This window comes from Haliaeetus leucocephalus, unplaced genomic scaffold, assembly GCF_000737465.1.
Source record: "Haliaeetus leucocephalus isolate CR32 unplaced genomic scaffold, Haliaeetus_leucocephalus-4.0 Scaffold944, whole genome shotgun sequence".
NCBI lineage: Eukaryota > Metazoa > Chordata > Aves > Accipitriformes > Accipitridae > Haliaeetus > Haliaeetus leucocephalus.
Window position 1 is genome coordinate 2,800,055 of NW_010973380.1, and position 22,576 is coordinate 2,822,630.

Here is a 22,576-nt window from a genome sequence, read left to right on the forward strand (position 1 = left end):
CTTCCTTACATGTAGTCTAAATCTACCGTCTTTCAGTTTCAAGCCATTACCCCTTGTCCTATCACTACATGCCCTTGTTAAAAGTCCCTCTCCGGCTTTCTTGTAGGCGCCCCCCTTTAGGTACTAGAAGACTGCTATAAGGTCTCCCTTGAGCCTTCTTTTCTCCAGGCTGAACAACCCCAATTCTCTCAGCCTTTCTTCATAGGAGAGGTGCTCCAGCCCTCTGATCATCTTTATGGCCTTCCTGTGGACTTGCTCCAACAGGTCCATGTCCTCCTTATGTTGGGGGCCCCAGAGCTGAACGCAGTACTCCAGGTGGGGTCTCACAAGAGCAGAGTAGAGGGGCAGAATCCCCTCCCTTGACCTGCTGGCCACACTTCTTTTGATGCAGCCCAGGATATGGTTGGCTTTCTGGGTTGCAAGTGCACATTGCCCGGTCATGTTGAGCTTCTCGTTAACCAGCACCCCCAAGTCCTTCTCTGCAGGGCTGCTCTCAATCCCCTTATCGCCCAGCCTGTATTTGTGCTTGGGATTGCTCTGACCCAGGTGCAGGACCTTGCACTTGGTCTTGTTGAACTTCCTGAAGTTCACATGGGCCCACCTCTCAAGCCTGTCAAGGTCCCTCTGGATGGCATCCCTTCCCTCCAGCATGTCAGCTTCACCATGCAGCTTGGTGATGTTGGCAAACTTGCCAAGGGTCTACTCAATCCCACTGTCCATGTCACTGACAAAGATGTTAAACAGTGCCGGTCCCAGTGTGAACCCCTGAGGAACGCCACTTGTCACTGGTCTCTGCTTGGATGTCAAGCTGTTGACCACAACTCTTTGAGTACGACCATCCAGCCAATTCTTCACCCACCATCTGTCAAATCCACGTCTCTCCATTTTAGAGACAAGGATGTTGTATGGGACAGTGTCAAATGCTTTGCACAAGTTCAAGTAGATGATGTCAGTTGCTCTTTCTTTAGCCGCCAACATTGTAACCCCATTGTAAAAGGCCACCAAATTTGTCAGGCATGATTTGCCCTTAGTGAAGCCATATTGGTTGTCACCAATCACCTCCTTATCTTCCATGTGCCCTAACATAGTTTCCAGGAGGATCTGCTCCATGATTTTGCCGGGCTCAGAGGTGAGACTGACTGGCCCGTAGTTCCCCGGGTCTTCCTTTTTTCCAGGGAGTTATGTTTCCCCTTTTCCTGCCAGTGAGAACTTCCCCAGACTGCCACAACTACTCAAATATGATGGATAGTGGCTTAGCCACTTCATCTGCTAGTTCCCTCATGATCCGCAAATGCATCTCATGAGGTCCCATGGCCTTGTGCACCTTCAGGTTCCTTAGATGGTCTCGAGCCTGATCTTCTCCTACAGCAGGCAGTTCTTCATTCTCCCAGTCCCTGACTTTGCCTTCTGCATCTTGGGCTGGAGCACTTGCCAGTGAAGACTGAAGCAAAAAAGTTGTTGAGTACCTCAGCCTTCTCCATGTCCTGGGTAACCAGGTCTCCAGTTTCCTTCTGGGCAGGGCCCACATTTTCCCTAGTCTTCCTTTTATCACTGACGTACCTATAGAAGCTTTTCTTGTTGCCCTTGATGTCCCTGGCCAGATTTAATTTTATCAGGGCTTTAGCTTACCTAACCTGATCCCTGGCTACTCGGACAATTTCTCTGTATTCTCCCCAGGCTATCTGTCCCTGCTTCCACCCTCTGTAGGCTTCCTTTCTGTGTTTGAGTTTGTCCAGGAGGTCCTTGTTCACCCATGCAGGCCTCCTGGCGTTTTTGCCTGACTGCCTCTTTGTTGGGATGCATCGCTCCTGAGTTTGGAGGAGGTGATCCTTGAATATTAACCAGCTTTCTTGGGCCCCTCTTCCCTCCAGGGCTTTATCGCATGGTAATTTAGCAAGCAGATCCCTGAAGAGGCCAAAGTCTGCTCTCCTGAAGTCCAGGATAGCAAGCTTGATGTATGCCCTGCTCGCTGCCCTAAGGATATGGAACTCCACCATTTCACGGTCACTGCAGCCAAGGCTGCCCTTGAGGTTCACTTTCCCCACCAGCCCCTCCTTGTTGGTGAGAACAAGGTTCAGCATAGCACCTCTCCTCGTTGTCTCCTCTTATCACTTGGGGAAGGAAGTGGTCATCAACTCATTCCAGGAACCTCCTGGGTTGCTTATGCCCTGCTGCGTTGTCCCTCCAACAGATATTGGAGTTGTTGAAGTCCCCCATAAGGACCAGGGCTTGTGAACGTGAGGCTGCTCCTATCTGTCTATAGAGGGCCTCATCCTCTTGGTCTTGCTGGTCGGGTGGCCTGTAGCAGACCCCCACTACAATGTCACCTGTCCCTGCCCTCCCTTTCATCCTGACACATAGGGTCTCGGTCAGTTCTTCATCCATCCGCCGGCAACACTCCATGCACTCCAACTGGTCGCTGACATAGTGGGCAACACCCCCTCCTCGTCTCCCCTGCCTCTCCTTCCTAAAGAGCCTGTATCCTTCCATTCCAACACTCCAGTCATAGAAGCCATCCCAGGGCCACTATTAGAGAAAAAGTAATGGCATTGAGTCACAGCAAGGAAGATTTAGATCAGGCTGTAGGAAAGGTGCAGGTAAAGGAGAAGGTTGTACTTGGGAATAGGTTGCTTGGAGAGTGTGCAATGTCCTCTCTTACAAGTCGTCTGGAGCGGCAAAGTGCTGTGAGGACCGCCGAGTGAGTGGAGGTACACCTTTGCTGTACAGGTCCCATTTTTCATACTTCTGTGTCTGAGGAGGAGCGTTATCATCACAGTTCATCCCTTGCAGAACATACTGCCCATCTTTATCAGGCTTAACAGTTATCAGCTATTTTTGTTAGTTGTACACAAGAAAAATTCAGAAAGTCTACGATGAATGCAGCTGACTAACAAGATATTGTGTATTCTTTAGTGGTTTAAAATTAAAAATTCATGCAGCATGAAAGAAATAATCATTATAGTTCAGTGGTCTCCGCAGCCACTTGCCACCCACTCACCATGTCAAACTCAGCATGATATTATGTTAAGAATAACAATTATGCTTTTACAGTATCACGGGAGCTCCTAAGCACTCCACTACCAGAGGCATAGGGAACTATCAAGCATATGTTCATCGTATTCGGCTTGAACCCTAAGCAGCTTATTATTCCAGCTATAGTGAGGCTGTTTCCAGCTCCTGCCCCAGTGAACATGGCAGGGAACAAATAGGTCTGGAGAAACCAAGGAAAGAAATCCCAGTCCTGATTTATCATGACAGTAAAGAGTTGACCACAGATGAGTCCAAAGAGATCACTGGAGATAATGACTAGATTATGAGTCAGCCAAAATTGTGTGTTAAATGCAGGGGAAAATTCTGGCATTGGAAGAAGTTTCATGGATTTGCACAAAGGCTGCTGTGAAAAAATGACTGTATCGATCATTGCTTTTATTCCAGGGAAGGACCCATGGATCCACCAGCGCGTTCAGTGTGCCATGGTGGCCAGCTGAACCTTGCCTACTGAGTGGTTATAGCAGTGCTGTTAGTGAGACTTGTCCTGGTCACTGGGGAAGGGACACCTAGAGGTTGACAGTTTTATGGGTCTCACCAGGGGTTTGGCATTTGTGAGAGTCTCTGCTGAGTGCCATTGGGACCACGCTGCTCGGTGTCTGTTGCTGTTCAGCTGAAGCTCAACACATGGCTTTGTGTTAGACCAAAGCTGGTGTGAGATGAGGCTGTTGACAAAGGGAGCGGCCGTGCTCTCCTGGAAGTCTCTGCTGCACTCTCCCTGCTGCCTGTGTAGTGGGTCTAGTGGTTTTCTGGCCACAGGATAAATTTGTGCAACTCGGCTGACTCTGCAGAAAACAAATGGCTAACTAATGTAACAATAAGTTAGTTTTTCATTGTGTCAATTTAACTGACTTTCCTTACAGGTCGTGATTGCTAAGTCTGACCGTAGGGAGGGTGGGAAGAGGTAGGCCGAAGCAGGTCTGCATCCCATCAGGTTACAGCCTGACATTGGGCCAGATTAGGCGTGTTGGGAAGCCACATCCTCCAACACGGCATGAGAGAGGCTGCTGTTGTTGTCCCTTGGTGATTTCTGAAGAACAGATTTTCAGTAGATCCAGACTTTTACTGTCTGGTCTCAGTAACAGCTTTCTCATCTTAAAAATCAGACTGCAAAGAATTAACAGAGAATCTATATCTGTGGTACTTGAGTTCATATCCTTAGTTGTTGTGCTGTTTATCGAGAGCCGTTTACTCCTCTTCATCGAGGAAGCACCCTGCGTTTGATCATTTTTACACATATGGGACTGCTATTTGCAATCCAGCTGTCCCTGCAAATATGGTGCATCCGCTCCAATACGGGACAGGTGTAGGGCTGAAATGAGTTTTAAAGTTGCTGGAATTATTTATTTTATCCCATACAGACTTGAGATCCCCAAATGTAAAAGGTGTTACTAGTTCCAAAATATAAATGAATCTTTCAGTTGTCAGCGCAACATATTGCCATGTTGTGTGTTCCTTTGTGCTTTTGTTTCTTGTGTTGGACTGAGATAAAAGGAAATTAGATTAGCTGGGAGGAATGTCTTAAGTGAATTTGGCTTGGTTCCTTTGCAATGTTTTCAGTTCCACATTTTACAAAAGTGAGCATGCAGGAGATTATAGTCATACACAAAAAAGAAAAGAGAAGTAATTACAAGAAATAAAAGAGAACCCACTAGTGATATTAAGCTTGTAAGAGCAACAACTTTTTGAAGAAAATGAGAAGGAAGGATGATATTGCCAGGGTGTTCAGGCAGAAATTGTGCACGCAATGCTTCATTTTAGACAGAGGTCAGCCAGCAAGGCTGAAATCTGGTTTACCTTTGATAGGGTTTTGTTCTGGCTCAACAGTGGTTTAAAAAAGAGGTCAGGCACAAAGCATTAGTCTTGTAACGCTTCCAAATATGAATGAGTACTCATGTTCATAGCTGCAGAGCATAAGCTGGTGTGGCAGTACCCACAACCTGTTTATGGAGCCTGTCTGCCCTTGCTGTTCGCATGGTTTCCCCTCAGTCCACCTGCAAAGACCTCCCTTTTTGCAACAATATCCTTAGATGCTATGCTGCTCCCATTCATCGAGGGATACCTGCCTCCACACAGTCTTAATAAATCAGATAGTTTAGAAACCGCGGGTTGACTTGCAATGTCCAATGAACACAGTCCCGTCTTTGTGCTGTTACTTACAGAAATCCGTAAGACCCCTTATTGCATCATATTAATTGAAAACAGTAACATTTGCTTTTCTGTCTTTTACAGGTTCTCCAGCTGGGATCTGATATTCTTCCTCAGTACAAGCAAGAAGCTCCAAAGACTCCACCACACATTATACTACACTATTGTGCTTTTAAGACCACTTGGGACTGGGTCATCTTAATTCTAACCTTCTACACAGCAATTATGGTTCCATATAATGTCTCCTTCAAGACGAAACAGAACAACATTGCCTGGCTCGTGCTGGACAGTGTCGTGGACGTTATTTTTCTGGTTGACATTGTTTTGAACTTTCATACAACCTTTGTTGGCCCTGGTGGAGAGGTTATATCTGATCCCAAACTCATACGGATGAACTACCTGAAAACGTGGTTTGTGATTGATCTTCTGTCCTGTTTACCATATGACATCATCAATGCCTTTGAGAATGTAGATGAGGTAAGTGATTGTAGTCTGCCTCAAAAGGATTGTTTTAGTTAGGAATTAGTTTAGGAGCATGCTACCAGGCATCTGGCAGCAAATAGAGGCAACTGAAGCACTGTGCAAATATGCAGGGCTGGCCTTAAAACTGCTGGGCTTTACTTACACAGCATTCCTGTGTTGGAGAAGAGGTGTCTTATGATTTTAGTACCATGTGTGGATGTGTACATTAATGGATGTGAGTTTTAGAATCACTTGCTTGTCATCCAAAAGCATCGTTGCATGTCCAGATCAAAATGGTCTGGACCAGTTGGGATGTCCCCCTCCCACAGCCTCCCTTTTCATCTCATACCCAGTGATTGCCTTTAAGCAGTCCTAATCCATTGCAGGGCCTAGACTGATATGGCTTGATGTAACTAATCAAAAATCCTGAAACTGGTGGCAAATTTGCCACTGACTCGTACGAAAGTGGAGAATGCCTCTGAATGAGCATTTTTAAAATCCTGCCCTAGGATTACTTTTTGAACCGTGCTGTAATTTTCTTTTTCTGGTGATGTCTTTTTAAATGTCTGATTGAGAAGGAGATTTATCTCCATTTTTTTAAACAGTTCTTGAACTGCTGGAATTCTAGAAACTGTTTGAGGAGAGGAAACATAAATATCTTAAACGGATGGCGAATTAAAGCTTTTTAACTGCTAAATGTATTAACATTTACGAAATCGAGCTTGCAGCCTAAGATAATAGAGAAAACAAGCAATAACTACGACAAATAATGTATGCATAAGTCAGTGCAGAGAAAATTCATTATTAAAATGCAACTATAATGGCATTAGAACTTGTTTTAATTTTTCTCTAGAGCCTTTTATCTTTAGGGCCATAAACAGATGAAAAAGCCTCTGTTCATTTTTTAACATTTTAACAGTTTTTTCTTCAAACACCGTTGAGTTGTTTTTTTGGTTGAGTTGGTTTGTTTTTTTTTTTAAATTCTCAAATTCTGCAGTTATATATCCTTACTATATAAAATCTACATTCTTGTTTTTTAATGCAGACTTTGGTGCAGATTTTGTAGAGCTCCTTTAAAATTCCATCCCTGTCTCTGTGCTGAGTACCATCTTTTGACATTGTTCCATTTTATTTATAGCAAATATGACAGAAGTGATAATACTTGCAGCTTAAATTCAAGATCATATGAGGGCTGCCCGTCTGGAAGCAGGTTGTACAGTCAGGCTGTGTAAGGAGGTGGTATTATCAAGGTTGTAAATATAATACAGCTTTTCAAGATAACCAATTTCATACTAAGAGGAACTTGATTTTTATAAAAATGCAGCATTATCTCCAGATTTTCGTGCTTTAATATGTAAAACAAACAGAAAATTTCTGTGCCCAAGCAGTACAGATTTAAGCAATGAGCTTAACCTCTTTCTCTAACGTATAGATGGGAGATAAACCATCTGCAACTTTTGTCACAGTGAAGGGAATCGTTGGCATAGTGAATTGTAAGTGAGGCACACTTAAAGTGGCAAACTTTAACTAAAATGTAATAACAATAACAAGGTATCATGAGCTCCAGTGATCATACAGCTGCTGTCATTTACCTTCAAACAAATGAAATATCAACTCCTTTTTAATAAAAGAACCAATCGTAACATTTCTTTCTTGTGAAATGGTGTGTTATGGCCCTGAAGCCTCCAGCAGACATTGGAGTATAGCTGCTTATGTACTTGATTTCAAACCCCTCCAATTCCAGTTTTGCCTAGTGCCTGAAAAGAATTGAAGTGATTTTGAAAACAGGTATGTAAACAGTCAGTCTTTCCTCCTTGGGTCTACATTTTCCCTTTTCTCTGTCTTCCAAGGGAGACTTTTTTTTTTTTTGTGTGTGATATGTCTTCGTTTGTGACATTTAAATCTTTTGAGCTGGTTGGTGTGTTCTGGGTGGTTGTAGTTATTAATGCTCTTTATCTTCATTTGGCTTTTAACACTTATTTTAACTACTGCTTCTTTTCTGGGATTTAACTCTTTGGCCCACTAGCAGTAGCGTGCTCAAACACTGTTGATAGGTAAAGAATAAATAAGTTGATAAGCTTAATTTGGAAGAAATTCTGATTGATTAAAAGGAGAGTATTTCTCATTAGAAGGTGAGTGTTTCCTCCTTAAGGCATGTAGGAAAGAGAAGAATTCTTTTAATTCTTGATTCTGGTAGGTTTTAGCTCTTTATCTTGGCCCTGGGTGTTGGATAAGGGCATTTGTCTTTTGCATTAAAGTTGGTAATCGTGGCATTTCAGAAAAAGTTAATAGAAAATCAGAGCTTAGTGGTAAAGACCTTGGGGGCAGGTCCTGGTGCTCTTTGAGTTCTTGGTATGGTGGTGAAGGATGGACCCAAATCAGAGTGAATAGCCCTAAAAGCCATCTGAGTGAAATATGACTTTCCAAAATTCCCTTGAGTGTCCCACCTCCATCCCTCTTTTTTCCACATAAAGCATCAAACACACTTTTGTTAGTTGTTAAGGGACTAGGTGAGTAGAGGGACACACCACTGCAGGCAGTTCCTTTTCCTCCCTATGGGCTGGTCTCTCATCCATGAAGAAGGATACAGCCAAGGAAATCTAGGTTTTTGTCTCTCATTTGTAGATGCAGACTACTATGTGTGATACAGGTGCTTGAAGGTTCTCATGCAGAGGCTGCTGAGTTATTGTATAAGGTCCGTTATGCACTTGAGTGCTATTTGATAATGTCAGAATTAAGGAGATAAATCAAAAGATTAAAAAAAGGAGATTGAAAAAAGAAAATGTGAGTTTTCTTACTGAGGGTTGGAGTTCTGCAAATGCAGTCAGTCTTGGCCAGAGTAGGAACAGTGTCATTTCCATCATGGACAGCATTAGGCCAAGGCTGGAGTCTTGTGAAATTCCCACCTGAGGCAAACATGACTGCAAATCAAAGTTATTTTGTTGTTGAGTGGATGCAGAGCCTCAGTAGAAGGATATAATGAAAAGGATTATGACACACAAATTGAGAACTGGGGGGATTAAGATGATTTGAGGCAGAATTAGCGGTGTAGGTTTCCATGCCCGGAGTCACAGAGCCAGGCTGTTGCAGTCTGCTCAGGGGGATTTGGATGTATGACAAGGAGGGGTAAAGGTAAGATAATGAGAAAGAGAGATACCTTGCACAGCATAGAGTGATCTAAATTGATGTGATGGATGAGGAATTAAGTGGCTAAGTGGTATTGAAAGGGTAGGAAAACAAGGTAAAATAGGCTGGAGAAAAATGAGCTAAGAGAGAGGAAAGTGGAATCCTTAGTGGGATATGTACTTTATTTAAGAAAATTGGTAGGTTGGTAGTCCTAAAAAATCAGAAAAATGCATGGCATCTTTTCTAATTGGGAGACATTACTTGCACTGAAATATATTCTGGCTAAAACAAAGCCGTACAGAAAACCTTTCATATATAAAAGTATGAGAAGGGACACTGTAGAACATACTGAGGAATCCAGCCAATCTTCAAGGTACAAACCAGAATAGAGGGTGTGTGCTCAGGGTCTCTGAATCTAGGCTGACTTTTTTTTTTTTTTTAGTAAAAGAGTTCTCTGAAACTTCAGATTTAGTCCAAAAGTGCATGTCTGTCTGGGTGTCTGTCTGTCTCCTCTTTTAAATAAAAAAAAAATAAAGAAAAAAAAATTTGGAGTAATGTGGGATATGGTGTTTAGATCTAAAGATTTTGGTCACATGAAGTTCCTGTTGTTATTAGGCTGTGAATTATGTAGTGACTGGAAGTTTGATGTTTGTCTTGGAGTTACATGAAGCCATTCTAATTTTTTCCCTGAGTACTTGGGTGTATGTATCAACTCTTTCCATTGGTGTATGCACCTTCACTTATATTTCTAAAAACATGACTCCCTACTTTTGAAGCTAGAGAACTATGTTACCTTCAGGCTTAGCCTTTGTATGTGTTCTGCCTACTAGAGAGAGATAAATATCCAACCTCTGTCAGTCTGGGCTACCAAAAGATTGTTTATAGCGGGGGTAACCATCAGTTCAATACAAATCACAATCATCAGAGTTACACTGTGCTGAAATTGTCAGCAGGTGGGTTTACAGCGTGCCTGAGGACGCTGATCCCATTGCTTGTTCAGATATGGTCAAAGCGTACTGCAACTCCCTTTGGGACCAAATGCACGGATTTATATCCCAGGGAAACCAGGATGTTTTGCAGGTGCTTGGCTCTTGTCCCCACATGGAGCTGTGCAATTGGGACAGTACGTGGAGCTGGAAGGACCTCAGGTACCCACACTTGGGTACAGGCACACTGATACAGTGCTGCTGAGGGCTGCACTGGAGCCTCTGTAAATTAGTACATAGGAGTAGAAGACTAGGTGGATGGACGGGCTTTTGGCCACATGGAAAATGCTTCCACAAATCAAGTGTTAAATACCGCTGAAAAAGCCCCCTTTGCCATTTTGAAAAATATTGGTGTCTTTTCTTTTTTTTCTTTTCTGGGAATTTTCACTGAGATTCATGAATTTCTGAGTTTGTAATGAAACAAAACCTAGAAGCTTGATCTCATCTCTGCCAGAAACATGGCCCTAAAATGACATGGTACATATTGCAAAGAATGGGACCAGATGTCAGGATGGTACATACAGATAGCCAAATAGACGGTTTTCAAATGAGTTGAATAAAAGATCATCCTCTCTGCAAAAATTAGTTTTGATGAGCCAATGGCTGGAAGTGAAAGCAGACAAATTTAAATGACCTAAAACTCTGAAGTTCTATGTCTATTGTTTAATAACGTAAAACTACATGACCCAATGGCCTTTAAAATCTAGTGGTCTGTGCGGGACATATTAAGGCATGGAATCCTTGTAATTGTAATCTTTTAATTACTATTATCAATCTATTTCAGCGGTAGCAGAAACTTCTTTGCATCACTGCAATTAATAGCAACTAAAATAGCAATGTCTGTAAATGGAAAGCAAATAAAAGCTGATACGACTAGTTTAGGTATATGCACATCAGCAGTGCTTTACTGCAAACATTCCCTTTTTGGGAGATGTTTGAAGAGGGGTTTATGGACCCCAGTCTGAGTGGCATATGCAAGACGAAGATAAATTGGTGTGTTTCAAGAATGTGGCTTTGGCTCTGAAATAAAGTCTATGGCTAGATACCTTTCTTAAATCTAGGTGACTGACATGGAGAAAATAATTCCCAGAACTAAATCCTTGCTGCAGCCAAGTGTTAAACTATGATGAAAACTCCTAGCAACATAACGACAGACGCACTAAGCCTGGGACCTGGCATTTTCCCCTTTGTTATGCAGTTGGAAGGCAATTAAATATGAAGAATACTGTCATCCTGCTGTAGTGTGCAGAAAACCACAATCTAATAATACAATGGCTTGGTTACAATGTCCAAATATAAATGTATCCACCTTAGGCATATATTATGTAGATGGTCAACCCTATTCACCCCTGTCGCTTGTTCACCCCTATCACCCCTATCAGTTGCAGAGTCGCATCACATCTCTTCAGCTGTTATTGAAGCTAAGGTTTTATTCAAGTTCTGCCACTGTTTCATTACCAGCTTTTTTAATGCTCTACAAGATCTAGGATATTTCTGCAGGTTCCCCTGTGGAGACGCAGGAATGTCATCTTGATGTGAGGGGCAACTTGTGAAGGGAAGGGCCTGAACGGGACTTGATGCAGGGGGGGTGGGAGAGCAGGCGGGGTTGTCCCACGAGATGGAGGTGACCTGGTAGCCTTGTGCTGCACTGCTCTGATGCGGATTATGGCATACTGAACTTTAATTACATGTCTCAGTGATCTTCCCCCACCACCACCTTTTTTTTTTTTAATGCGTTGTATATGTTACTGGGAAGCAGATGTTGGGTACAAGCCATTTAAATCAAATCTTTAGTCAGAGCCGTATTAAGTGATGCAGAGTCCAGTTGAGGCAAATTGTGTGTGGAGTACTTTCAAGGGGAGCTTTGAGTCTTGCGTGATCCCTTCGCTCGCAACGGAGGGGAAGGCTTACAAAGGAGACGAGGCAAATTAAATAATCCAGTCAGATACTCACCGAAATAATGCTGATGGGAGTAGCACAAATCCACGTTACTGAGGTCACTGTGCACAGCCGTCAATGGGAGGAAAAGATTTGCAGGCTTAGGGACAGGCGATTGCTCAGCACAAAATGGAGCCAAGGTACAGCCTAGGAGAAACTAACTGCATGGCTAATACCAGAATTAGCAAAGTTTTACTAGCGAGACAGCCTTGCAACTTGCTGTGAGTCTCTATTTTGTTCAAGACTGCATCGGTGTTACATCTACCCTTTGGCATCAAGGGTATGTGTAGTTCCAGAAGTACTTGCAGAAACATTGCAGCTCAGGTTACTCTCTCCAGATATTTCTTTTCTTTTTATTCCTATATTGTCATAGGAAATTTGTAGGTTTTTGCTGGCATTAAACTATCAACCAGCTAAGTTCAGTATCCTGCTCAGAAGCTGTCCCAACCAATGTGACACACCTTCCTTTCCCTCCCATTTCATCCTCTATCCACCTCCCCTAAATAAGTGAAAATTATCAGATTTTATAATATCATCTTTTTTCCTCGGTTGGGCACACTGCTGCACTGACAAATAAATAGTGCAAGATGCCACATCCCCCTTACCTTGAATCTAGAAGAAATATTTTGAAATCGCCCTTCTTTTTATAACCTCAGTTATTCACTGTTTGAAATGTATTGCATTGTATAGTTGTGCCATAAACAATTCACTAGAAGTTTATTTATAATGTTATAGCTTATTGACATTTGTGTTGGGGGGGGGCGGGGAGGAAGAAAAGCTCCCCCATCCTCTTGGGAAAAAAAAGATAAATCTCAAGCAGTAAATTTCGAGGTGCTTTCAGAGACTGCATGAGAAAACCTACTTGCTTTCATTTTGCTGTAAGGACTCAATTTTGTGCTCACTGCAGTCACTACTCCCATTGCTACCAGTAGTACAGGGCCAAGTATTAAATGGGCTCTGCTTGTATTTGGACCCAGGATCTAGACAGCTTGTGCAGAAGCAAAGCCCCTTGCTCCTATGTCGATTTACATAATTGAATACAACCCTAAATTCAGTTCTTAAAGTGGTGATAAATCAGAAATGTTGCTTTTTTATTTTTCTCATTCCAGGATTTTGATTTGTAACTATGCAACTTTATTACATTAATTGTTTACCTAAAAAAGAAGGGTTTCTGAGATATGTTGGAAGATTTATTTTAACATTAACTCCAGTAAAGAAGCATTAAGGAGCTAACCAGGGATTTTAGAGCTAAGCTCTATTTAAGTAGCTAAGCTCAAAAATTTCTTTTGGGAATGATTTGCTGGTTAAATTTCAAACAGCCTATATGTCCTCCTGGATACCCCTCCTGCACTGCACAGAATAGTACCTTCTGGATATGTGCCTGCAGGCTCACCCGCTCATCTTGGCAAGACTCACCATTTCAGTGGTTCCTAAAATCTGTAGGCACTTTGTGTTTTACATTGTGTACCATCATGTAACAACTGCTTGGTAAAGACTGCCCAAGGTTTACAAAAATGGTGACTTTTCCACTGCTTCAAAACCAAATGGTGAACTATACCTTGACTTTACAGAATCAGCCAAATGATTTGTTTGGATGAATTTTTTTTGTGTATAATTACTTCTGGTGAGGGAAAGGTAGTGAAAGTTTTGTCCATGGTTCTTTAAATAAAGTATTTGGACTGTATTTCAAAATGTACTAAGCATGGGATTCATCTGATGAAATGCAGGACCACAAGGAGATACAGGCACGTTCAGGGTATGGCTTCTCACGTTCTAAGATGCACCTTCAAAATAGGTCTCAGGAGTCACCCTGCCCTAAAATGCCTGTTTCTCGCTATTGACTGTAATGACATGCTAGCGTGACTAGCTCAGATGCAGACCCCTCCACGGTATAGTTTAGGCTGAGATGCGATGCGTCCTCCCCTTGAGACTGTATTTGCCTCACTTCAACTTTTCAAAGGAAAAAACAAAAGCAGAAAAAAATAGTAGGGGTAAAACTCACTGGGACCTTTGGAGTCACTGAGCCATTGGTTTTGGTGGGCAGGTTCATCTTATCACCCTTCCCATAAACTGGTCGAAATACGCCTTAACTCATGGTGTCTGCAAATCTGTCTTAATTTGCAGTCTGTGCATTTGTCCCTGTGCCAACCTTCTTGGTTAAATATTTCTTTTCCTTCCCTCATGATTATCTCCTTGATGTGCTTAGAAAGAACAGTCATCCCCTGTTCCCCTGCATAAACGTGCCTATTTTCTTTTCCTTAATCTAAGCAAACTGATCTTGTCTAGAAACCTCATTTATGAAATGTTATGGAAATTTTCTTGGCCATTCCAGCTGCCTCTCTCTGCATGGAGTTAAGTTTGAATACATATCTTTAGGGCAGAGCTGTACGTATTACTCCAAGCAGAGAATTCATCTTTGCTTTGTAATTGGGGTTTGGCTTTTCCTCTTGACCGTGGAAACACTCAGCTGATCCGTCCTAGAACTGGATTAACCTCTTCTGTGAGTGCAACCCACTGATTGCTCTGAGTCACTGTGGGATTGACCCATATACCCAAATATATCTTGTTCTCAGTAATCTTCAGCTGAAGATCTTTGTAGTTGCAAAAATTTTTGTTAATTTGCCCTGTAATGGATGCCTTGAGACTCTATGTTATTAAGCTTAATCACATTTTCCTTTATTCCCACCTGGTTATTCTTTGCATTAACAGTGTATTCCAAAGGTGTGTCATCAGCAGATTTTGTGGCCATATAATATTTCTGTTTACTTCACTAAGAAACCAACAAAATCACTGAGAATTGCCATTTGAAACTGTTGCTAGACTGCCTTTTAATGGATTCCATTTTGCCATCCTTTTCACAAGTTACTTTACAATCCCAGTTGTGGTCCCTGTTCTCTCTGTCTTTCCTAGTAATTTCACCCTTTGCGTTACTGAAATACTGCGTTTCTTTCATTTTGAAGATGGGGTGTGTTATTAGAGAAAGCTATCAGGAAAACTTGGCTAGATCCCATCTAACCTTATCTTAGCAAACCTATTGCTGCACTGATTGCATTTTGATTTATCTCAATGTTTCTAATTACTCCTTCCCTTAACATTTGTTCAGGTAATGTATTTATTTATTTCCTTCTTGATGCATCATTAGCTTTTCTGGAAAACATCAACATCATCTCTGAAAATTAAAGCTAAGAATTAATTTAGTTTTTAGCCCAAGCCTGGATTATTTTTGCTTTATTGCAGCTTGGTCACTTTTTAATGAATGTGAAGAATCTTTAGGTATTTGTTTTAATGTTCTTTACATGGAAAAGTTCAACGTGACATTTGGCAATTCTCACTCTATCCCTATTCTTTTTGCCCTCTGGGGTGGAGCTTTCTGTTGATCAAGTTTTAATTTCTTATATATTGTCAGCTCTGTTTCAGTTTTTTTTCCTTTGGGTGATTATTGACACATTTATAACTGATGCCCAGCTTTACAAGTTTTTCCCCTTCTTTGAGATACAACCTATGGCTATTTTGTACCTTTTGCCAGGTGTCCTCTGCTGCCAGGTGTCTGACTCTCCTATCTCTCACAGTCCAGTTGTCTTCACTTACTATTTTCTATAGTTCAATGTACTATCATTTATAATTTACCAGCTCTTGCCCTTTTGAGATCAAGAACTCCAGTCCAGTTTACTTTGTGATTGTTCATTTTTTTATGAACTTATTCAATTCCTTCTTCAAGCCAATGGGGATTTCTGCAAAATCCTATCAGAACCAAATGTAGTGTAGCATCACTTTCTGTGGAGTAATTGGCCATTCAATGAAGAAAGAAGCATGCTATTGCATCTGCAGAAAATCTCAGCCTACTGTTATTAATAGCATTTATTCTCCAGGCTCATACCGAGAAAGGTAAGTCTCACATTGTGAGGCTGTGCTCCATAATATCTGTCTCTGTAATAACATCATACAGGTTTGGATGCTGCCCAGATCTGGGCTATCCCGATTTCTAAGGACGGGTTTAATTTCTCCTCCCATAAGCTGTGTAAGTGATAGGCTTCAGCTTCTTTTTATTCAGTGGGAGGGGAGAGAGACAGCTCCAGGATGTGATTCATCCCACCCCTGGCTGGCTGAGACGGATTGGGTGAATCACTCTTCTGACATGCCTCTCTCTTCACTCACCAGGGAGGAAAGCTGGACAATTCGCACAGACGGGGTGGTTGGCTGTAAGGTTTCACATTATGTGAGACGAATCCCACCCCAGGAGGGTGGTTAGAGCTCAGTCAGGGTGCGGCTGTGGCTTGTGCAGGTGTGCTCAAGCTCAACTTTCATCAAACCGTTTTGCTCTTGCACGGAGATAAAGAGCTCAGCCGGGGCTGTGAACTCCTCAGAGGGTTTGATCACTTTAATGGCTAGTTGTGCTGAATGCAGGTTGCTGTAATTGCTTGCATCTAGCTACTCTAAGCATATTAGCTTAAATTTAGCTTAAGAAAGTCTGTACGTACTGCAGTCATACCTTAGACTACAGTGGCAACATGCCCTACAGCATTTCATAGAAAGGTTCCCAGCTTTGGTTCTTGGCCACTCCATAAATTCTTCAAAACCACAATGTGCTGAACATCAAAACACAGTGAAAAGCTCTTCTTTTTTTTCCTCTGACCTTTTCTGAGACAGTGGTTTCTGCTAAATGATGCAGTACCGATCCTCATTTTCAGAGCTGGTAGGATTTCCGTTTTAGAACATGTTTAAAATGTGTGTTGCTTCTTTTTGTCTCTGTTGCATATGTGCCCACAGCTAACAACAAATAAATAAAAAATAATGGAGTGAAATCTAATAAAAAAAGTGCCTAGAGTTAAAAACACATTGTTCTCTAATAGGAAAAAAAAAAAAGCACAAATTTACTATTTCAGCATACTGGGATTTAATTTTGAGATTTAAGCAGATTTTAGTGTATTTGGATGGTAGAAACTAATGGCTGGTTTTGGTTTTATTTTACTTTTTTCAACACTTATGCAATAATTTCCTACTGCAGAAAAGACTTACTAGATTAGCAAGTAACCAGCTGATTAAATCTTTCACATCTTTTACAAAGATGCAGCTCTGCTATTCTGTTGCTCCTTCAGTGTAGAACAGACTCCACTCTCTCTTTCCTGGTTTAGGAGGACATCTCTGGCACTCATGCTAACTTGAATGATTTCCTGCACTTGTTAACCTTCATTTTCCTTTGGTGACAGTGTTCCCCTTATCCTCTTGTACGTTTGGCTCTCGACCCCTGTATAACATGACTTTGACAGCTTCATCCTTCCTATTGCCTGGCTTATCAGGGATTCATTAAGCACAAGAGAACTTGGCTCCCTGTTCTTGCTCGAGATGCAGAGGTCTGTTCCCACGGCATTTATCGCAATTGAAGGAAACATGTTTCTGAGCCTTGTGGTTGGAAAAGTTTAGCCAGGTGCAGACACACAGCTTAGACACTTCTTTCATCCTGGAAGACTGAAGTTTGACAATGTGGTAACATCTAGGATCTGAAATGGCAAGATTCAGGTAATATTAATAGGAAGGAGTGGTCCCTCTGCATTTCAGACAGAGTGCTGTCATCACTTGTGCCTCCACTATCAAACTGAATTTCCTTTCTTAGTATGTCAAGAGAATTTGAGAACACAGACTTTGCAAGGCGCTTATGTCATTAAACTTGGGCTTTGTTTAATCACGAATGGCTAATTTAATTCCAAAGTTGAAAATCCATTCCTCAAGAATGTCTTTCTGGATAAATTTGACATTGTCCACATCCGTTGTGGTGGCTTCAGCTGTCTGCTAAATAGAAATGGTGGCACAGAAAGGGCTCGTTCAGAGCTACTGCTCGTGTCCTCTCCTGGTCCAGTGGCCTTAGAAGTCATGGGGAAAGTCTCCTGTGACTCACACTTGTAACACTTAAGTCAATGATGTGTATCAGATAGGAATTTGGTTCCAAACTTGACACACAAAATGCAATTCTGGAGTAGGTGGTTTTTCAGTTAAAAGATTTCTACAGCTGAGGTGATTGAACATGAGCAAGCTGAATGTCCTCATCTGATTAAGACATGATCAAATACATTAGTCAAAACCTCAAGGGGCGGCATTGGATGGTTCATAACATAAAGAGATATTCTCAGAGAACACAGACCAGCGGATATTGCAGACAATTGGCCCAACTGACTAAATATGGCAATAGAGTGACAAATGCTCCTCCCAGAAGGTTGGATCCTTGGTATCAAAACCGTGTGTTATTTACACGATGCTAGTGCCAAACAGGATTACATGCCATTCAAGGTTTCTAATCACCTCTCTGTTCCTTGAGTGCTAAGGTTACTTCAATTAGAGCTGATGCTTATGCTTTAGTAGAAGGATTTCCAAAATATTCATTATGGAGCATACAGTTAAAAGAAAAATGAAATTAAAGGCAGCCAGCAATCAGTTGAGTTTAGAACACTGAATTTCTGAATAGCCCAAACTTAATTCAAGGCAGTTAGTCTTTCACGTAATTTCCACCAAAGAGATCATTGCTGAATCTGAGGCAAACCTTTGTTTACTAACAATTGTGCGTTTAATCATCAGGCGATTTTTTAAGTATAAAGGTACCAGCTTCACCCAACCCAGTACTTAAACAGTGCGATGCATCACATGTTCGTTTAGTATGTGCTTAATTGCTCTTTCCTAGGTAGTATTTTATGGAATAGGCTTTTAAAGCTTCCAGTATTGTCTTTATGTTTTGCAAGATTAGACATGAAATGTGAATGCTCAATAAATATATCTCTGATTTTTTGGCCTTAAAGTAGTGGGTCAGACTGAACTGGCTTTAAGACTTAGAGTGAAACTTAAATGAATTACTCTTTGGAAAGAATACATTTCAATGTCAGCTAAAACGAAACATTTCTCTTTGTTTTATGCATAAGAGATGTGATTGTTACCTGTGCTTAGGAAAAAAAAAAAAATCATAGCACAATCTTTCTCCCAGACTTTAAAATAAATGCTGCATTATATTAGTTGTACAACTGCTAAACTGTCCACGTAAGTTAGACAGAGAAGATGTACTCTGGATGGAGGATAGAGTGTCGGACTGTAAACTCTATTGAACAAGGGCTGACTCTCAGTTTGGATTTGTGCAGTAGAAAGAGCAGTGTAAGCCTTGCCACTGGGTCGAACTTAAACTACTGGGTGCAAAAGGGGACTCCCAAGTTGAGATTCCAGGTCTTTTAACTCCTTCCCTAGCCTTAATCTTGGTAATGAACAGTGACTTTTTAAGTAAAATGGAAATAATGTATATCTTCTTCACCAATGCAATAGGACCTTCTCCTACAAAAAAAACCCCCAACCCTGCTGTTTTCTCCCTCTGATTTCACAGCATGTTGTAAACTTTCAGAATCAGGGTTAATTCACTGAAACACACTGCAGATTAATTTTGCGAAACACACTATTAAACTACTCTGTAGTTTTCTTTTTTAATGTAGATATTGTTTCTGTGGGCTGTGACCCTCATTCAGTAGTCCATTGGCCCCCGTCCATTGTGTAATGAACATTGTAAGGGAGTTCCCAGTTTATTGGACAAGTTGACTGTTCAGAGTGCCTCACAGATATATATCCCAAAGCAAATCAGTAGATATACATTTAGATGGAAATAAGAATGATAAACTACATCTGTCTCTTGTGTAAATGCAAAATACAGAAATCAAAATGGGAAAATTCCACTTGCCTCCGTGGTATTAGTCATCATGAGAGCTTGAATGCAAATATAGAACTTCAATTTATTAAGGATTTGGGGATCTGAAACAAATTCCAACAGGATTTGAAAAGCATACAAGAACTTTGTCCAACAGATTACATCTAGAAATATCAGATGTATGTTACCCTTCAAACCTTAGTTGTGAAAAGAAACAGAGGTGCAAAAGAGATTAATGTTTTTCTGGTATGGAAAACTCCAGAAACTCCAGTCTTTCACTGTTTGATAATATAATTAGCCAGTGTTTTGACTAGACTGATTTGATAATGATGCATAGAAAAGGGCAATTTAATCTTGGCACAGTAACTAGGAATGTTTGCCTCATTGCTTTCTATGTCTTAATTTCTACTTTAAATTAAATGTCTTCAGCTTCTGAATGTTTTATATTAGAAACCTTCCTTTACAAACCTTCTATTTTGAGCCACTAATTAATTTAATGCACAAGTTAGGTATATCATGGGATTGCAATAGATCAGGAACATATTTTTCTTCTCTTTCTGCATCTATAAACTCTATTAAAATACATTGCAAACCACTTGTGCACATTTCTTGTTCCTTCTCAGATGTTTCTATTAACTTTTTGATGGTTCCTGGGCTTCTATTCCCTGAATATTTGTACTTTCATTTATTTGTGCTTCATTTATCTTGCGTGAAAAAAAACCCATCGCACAAATACTTGCATTAGGAAAATATCTGCAATGTCTGTTGATTGGAAGGAAAATTAACCCTATATGCAAAGGCATGTGGTTTTCTTGCCAGTGCCTTGTGGTCTGTATTAGTCTCACTCAGAAAGGTGATGTGCCTACAGTTGTTAGTTCTGTGTTCAGTCAGTGAGACTTCTCATAAATAACAAAATATCTAGAGTTTTATTAGCTGCGGTAAAGGATAATATGAGGTGGAGACTGTTGGACTAGAGGAAGTTACCCAGCTACTCCCTGGTGGATGAGAGGAACAATAGGCAGATTTCTCTGTACTTACCCATTACAATTACTTTCTGACATTTCTCTTGAGCACCTGTTAATGCTGAGGGTTGTTGAAATAAGTGGACCCCCATTTTGGCCAGAATAGCAATCCTCTGCTTGGATTTAATAGAACACTGTTCTCTGAAAAGCTTCAAGAAGGCTCCACTTGGATGTTGTAGTTCCATCTGTGACTGCTCCTACACCACATTTGACTTCCTTGAGCTCAAAGCAGAGTCTCCTGTTTACTTCAAACTGGCAAAGTATCTAATCACTCCTTTTTGTAATAAACATGCCATTTCTCACCTTGGATTCCACAGAACTCTTCTGTTACTTGGAAAGACTGAGCTTGAATGAAGTAATTTATCCACCTAATGAGTGCCAAACTTGATTTACCCTGATGAGGACAAAAGTACTGGAGGGGGAGGAGGGTTTGATCTTGTATTCTGTCGTCTGGGACGTGAAAAATTGTGTAGAAAGATTTAAAGCAGATGCAGGAATTGCTGTACAGCCTGCTGTCTTAACAAGCAGGATATGTCAGACGAAATAATGATTTTTATTCTTTTCTAGGGGATCAGTAGCCTCTTCAGTTCCTTAAAAGTGGTGCGTCTTCTACGACTTGGTCGAGTTGCCAGGAAGTTGGACCATTACCTGGAATATGGTGCTGCTGTACTGGTACTGTTGGTGTGTGTGTTTGGACTGGTGGCCCACTGGCTAGCCTGCATATGGTACAGCATCGGGGACTACGAAGTCATAGATGAAGTCACTAATACAATCAAAACAGATAGCTGGCTCTACCAATTGGCACTGAGTATTGGGACACCATATCGATACAACACCACTGGCTCAGGGCAGTGGGAAGGAGGACCCAGTAAAGACTCCTTGTACATATCCTCTCTCTACTTTACCATGACAAGCCTTACAACGATAGGATTTGGAAACATAGCACCAACCACTGATGGAGAGAAGATTTTTTCAGTGGCCATGATGATGGTTGGCTGTAAGTAGAATTTGATTTTATTGTGTTTAAGCAAAAGGTAGCTGTATAGCTACTACGATGGTTGCATAGCACACTTGCTGTAAGCTTTCTCGACATCCTAAAAAATCTGAAGTACCTGTAAATAATCATGAAATGAACTTGGAATTATTGAAAACAGGAGTTGAAATTGTGGAGCTGCTGTAGCTTTTAAATTGTTTGTGAGACTAAGTGTGGTATGTACGTAAGTGTGCTCAATGATAATTTTATATTGAGTTCAGGGCCTCTTATTTACACTTTAAAGATGGCTTTGGTTGTGGTTGAATGGTCTTGGCTGGAATTTGGTTAAAAGTTACAATGTATATTCAAATTCAGGTAGTCTGACTGAGTTTTGCTTATAAACTTGAACAGGCTTGGAAATGTTTGAGCTTGTTTTAGCCAATTCTCGAAACATTTAGTGATTCCATAAAGTGATTGTGTGCTTCATGGCACTGGTTTGACTTACAAGTCCTAATTTTACCTCCAGATTGTGGTGACCTTTGGCACCAGCAAAGCTAGAAGTGAAGGAAATCATAAGACACTATATTGCACCTTTTCTCTGCTTCGTGCTGTTTTGCAGCTCAACTGAAATAGTCTAAAACCAATATTGTTAAGGCACATTTCTTATTTTATGTGCTACTAAGGTTAGATCACTGAGCAGCTCTCGAGGTTGACAGAAATCTTCAAAATATAGTCAAGACTGCTGAAAATGTTAGTATAATTTGGGAGAATTATTTTTCTGTTAAATAAATAATTCTTGGTATTTCTCTGATGCTTTCAATTTTCTGAGCTCCATACAAACACTAAGCAATTATGTAACAAGAGAGCAAACAAAACCTTTTGAAAATAAGAACTGCATAATCTCTCTGATAATTATCTCAGCTAACACTTTGAGCTCATCTCAGAGAAATACTGAACTATAAAAAGGAAGTTTTCTTGCTACAGTCTTTCTAGATCTTTAGAAGATTAAAGCCATTTGTTTGGAGACTTTTAAATGCTTTTTAAAAAGAGAGGTTACAGTTGTAGGACTCTACTTGCAGCGTGGTGCAATGAAATTTCTGCTGAACAGCATCTTTACATGATGGGTTGATGTGTTTCAGAACATTTTCAAAGTCCATAAAAAGCAAATCCCCAAGCTACAGCATTAATGAGCTATTGCAGCTAG

The 22,576-nt window shown here is 41.0% G+C and overlaps 1 protein-coding gene across 1 annotated transcript in view; it reads left to right on the plus strand.

Moving 5' to 3' along the window:
- Positions 1–22,576, plus strand: part of KCNH5 (potassium voltage-gated channel, subfamily H (eag-related), member 5) — a 159,725-nt gene that overhangs the window by 42,715 nt on the left and 94,434 nt on the right. The window contains exons 6-7 of the mRNA XM_010584153.1: positions 5,281–5,673; positions 20,967–21,396. Of these exons, the coding sequence (XP_010582455.1) occupies positions 5,281–5,673; positions 20,967–21,396 (823 nt within the window). The remainder of the gene's footprint in view (positions 1–5,280; positions 5,674–20,966; positions 21,397–22,576) is intronic.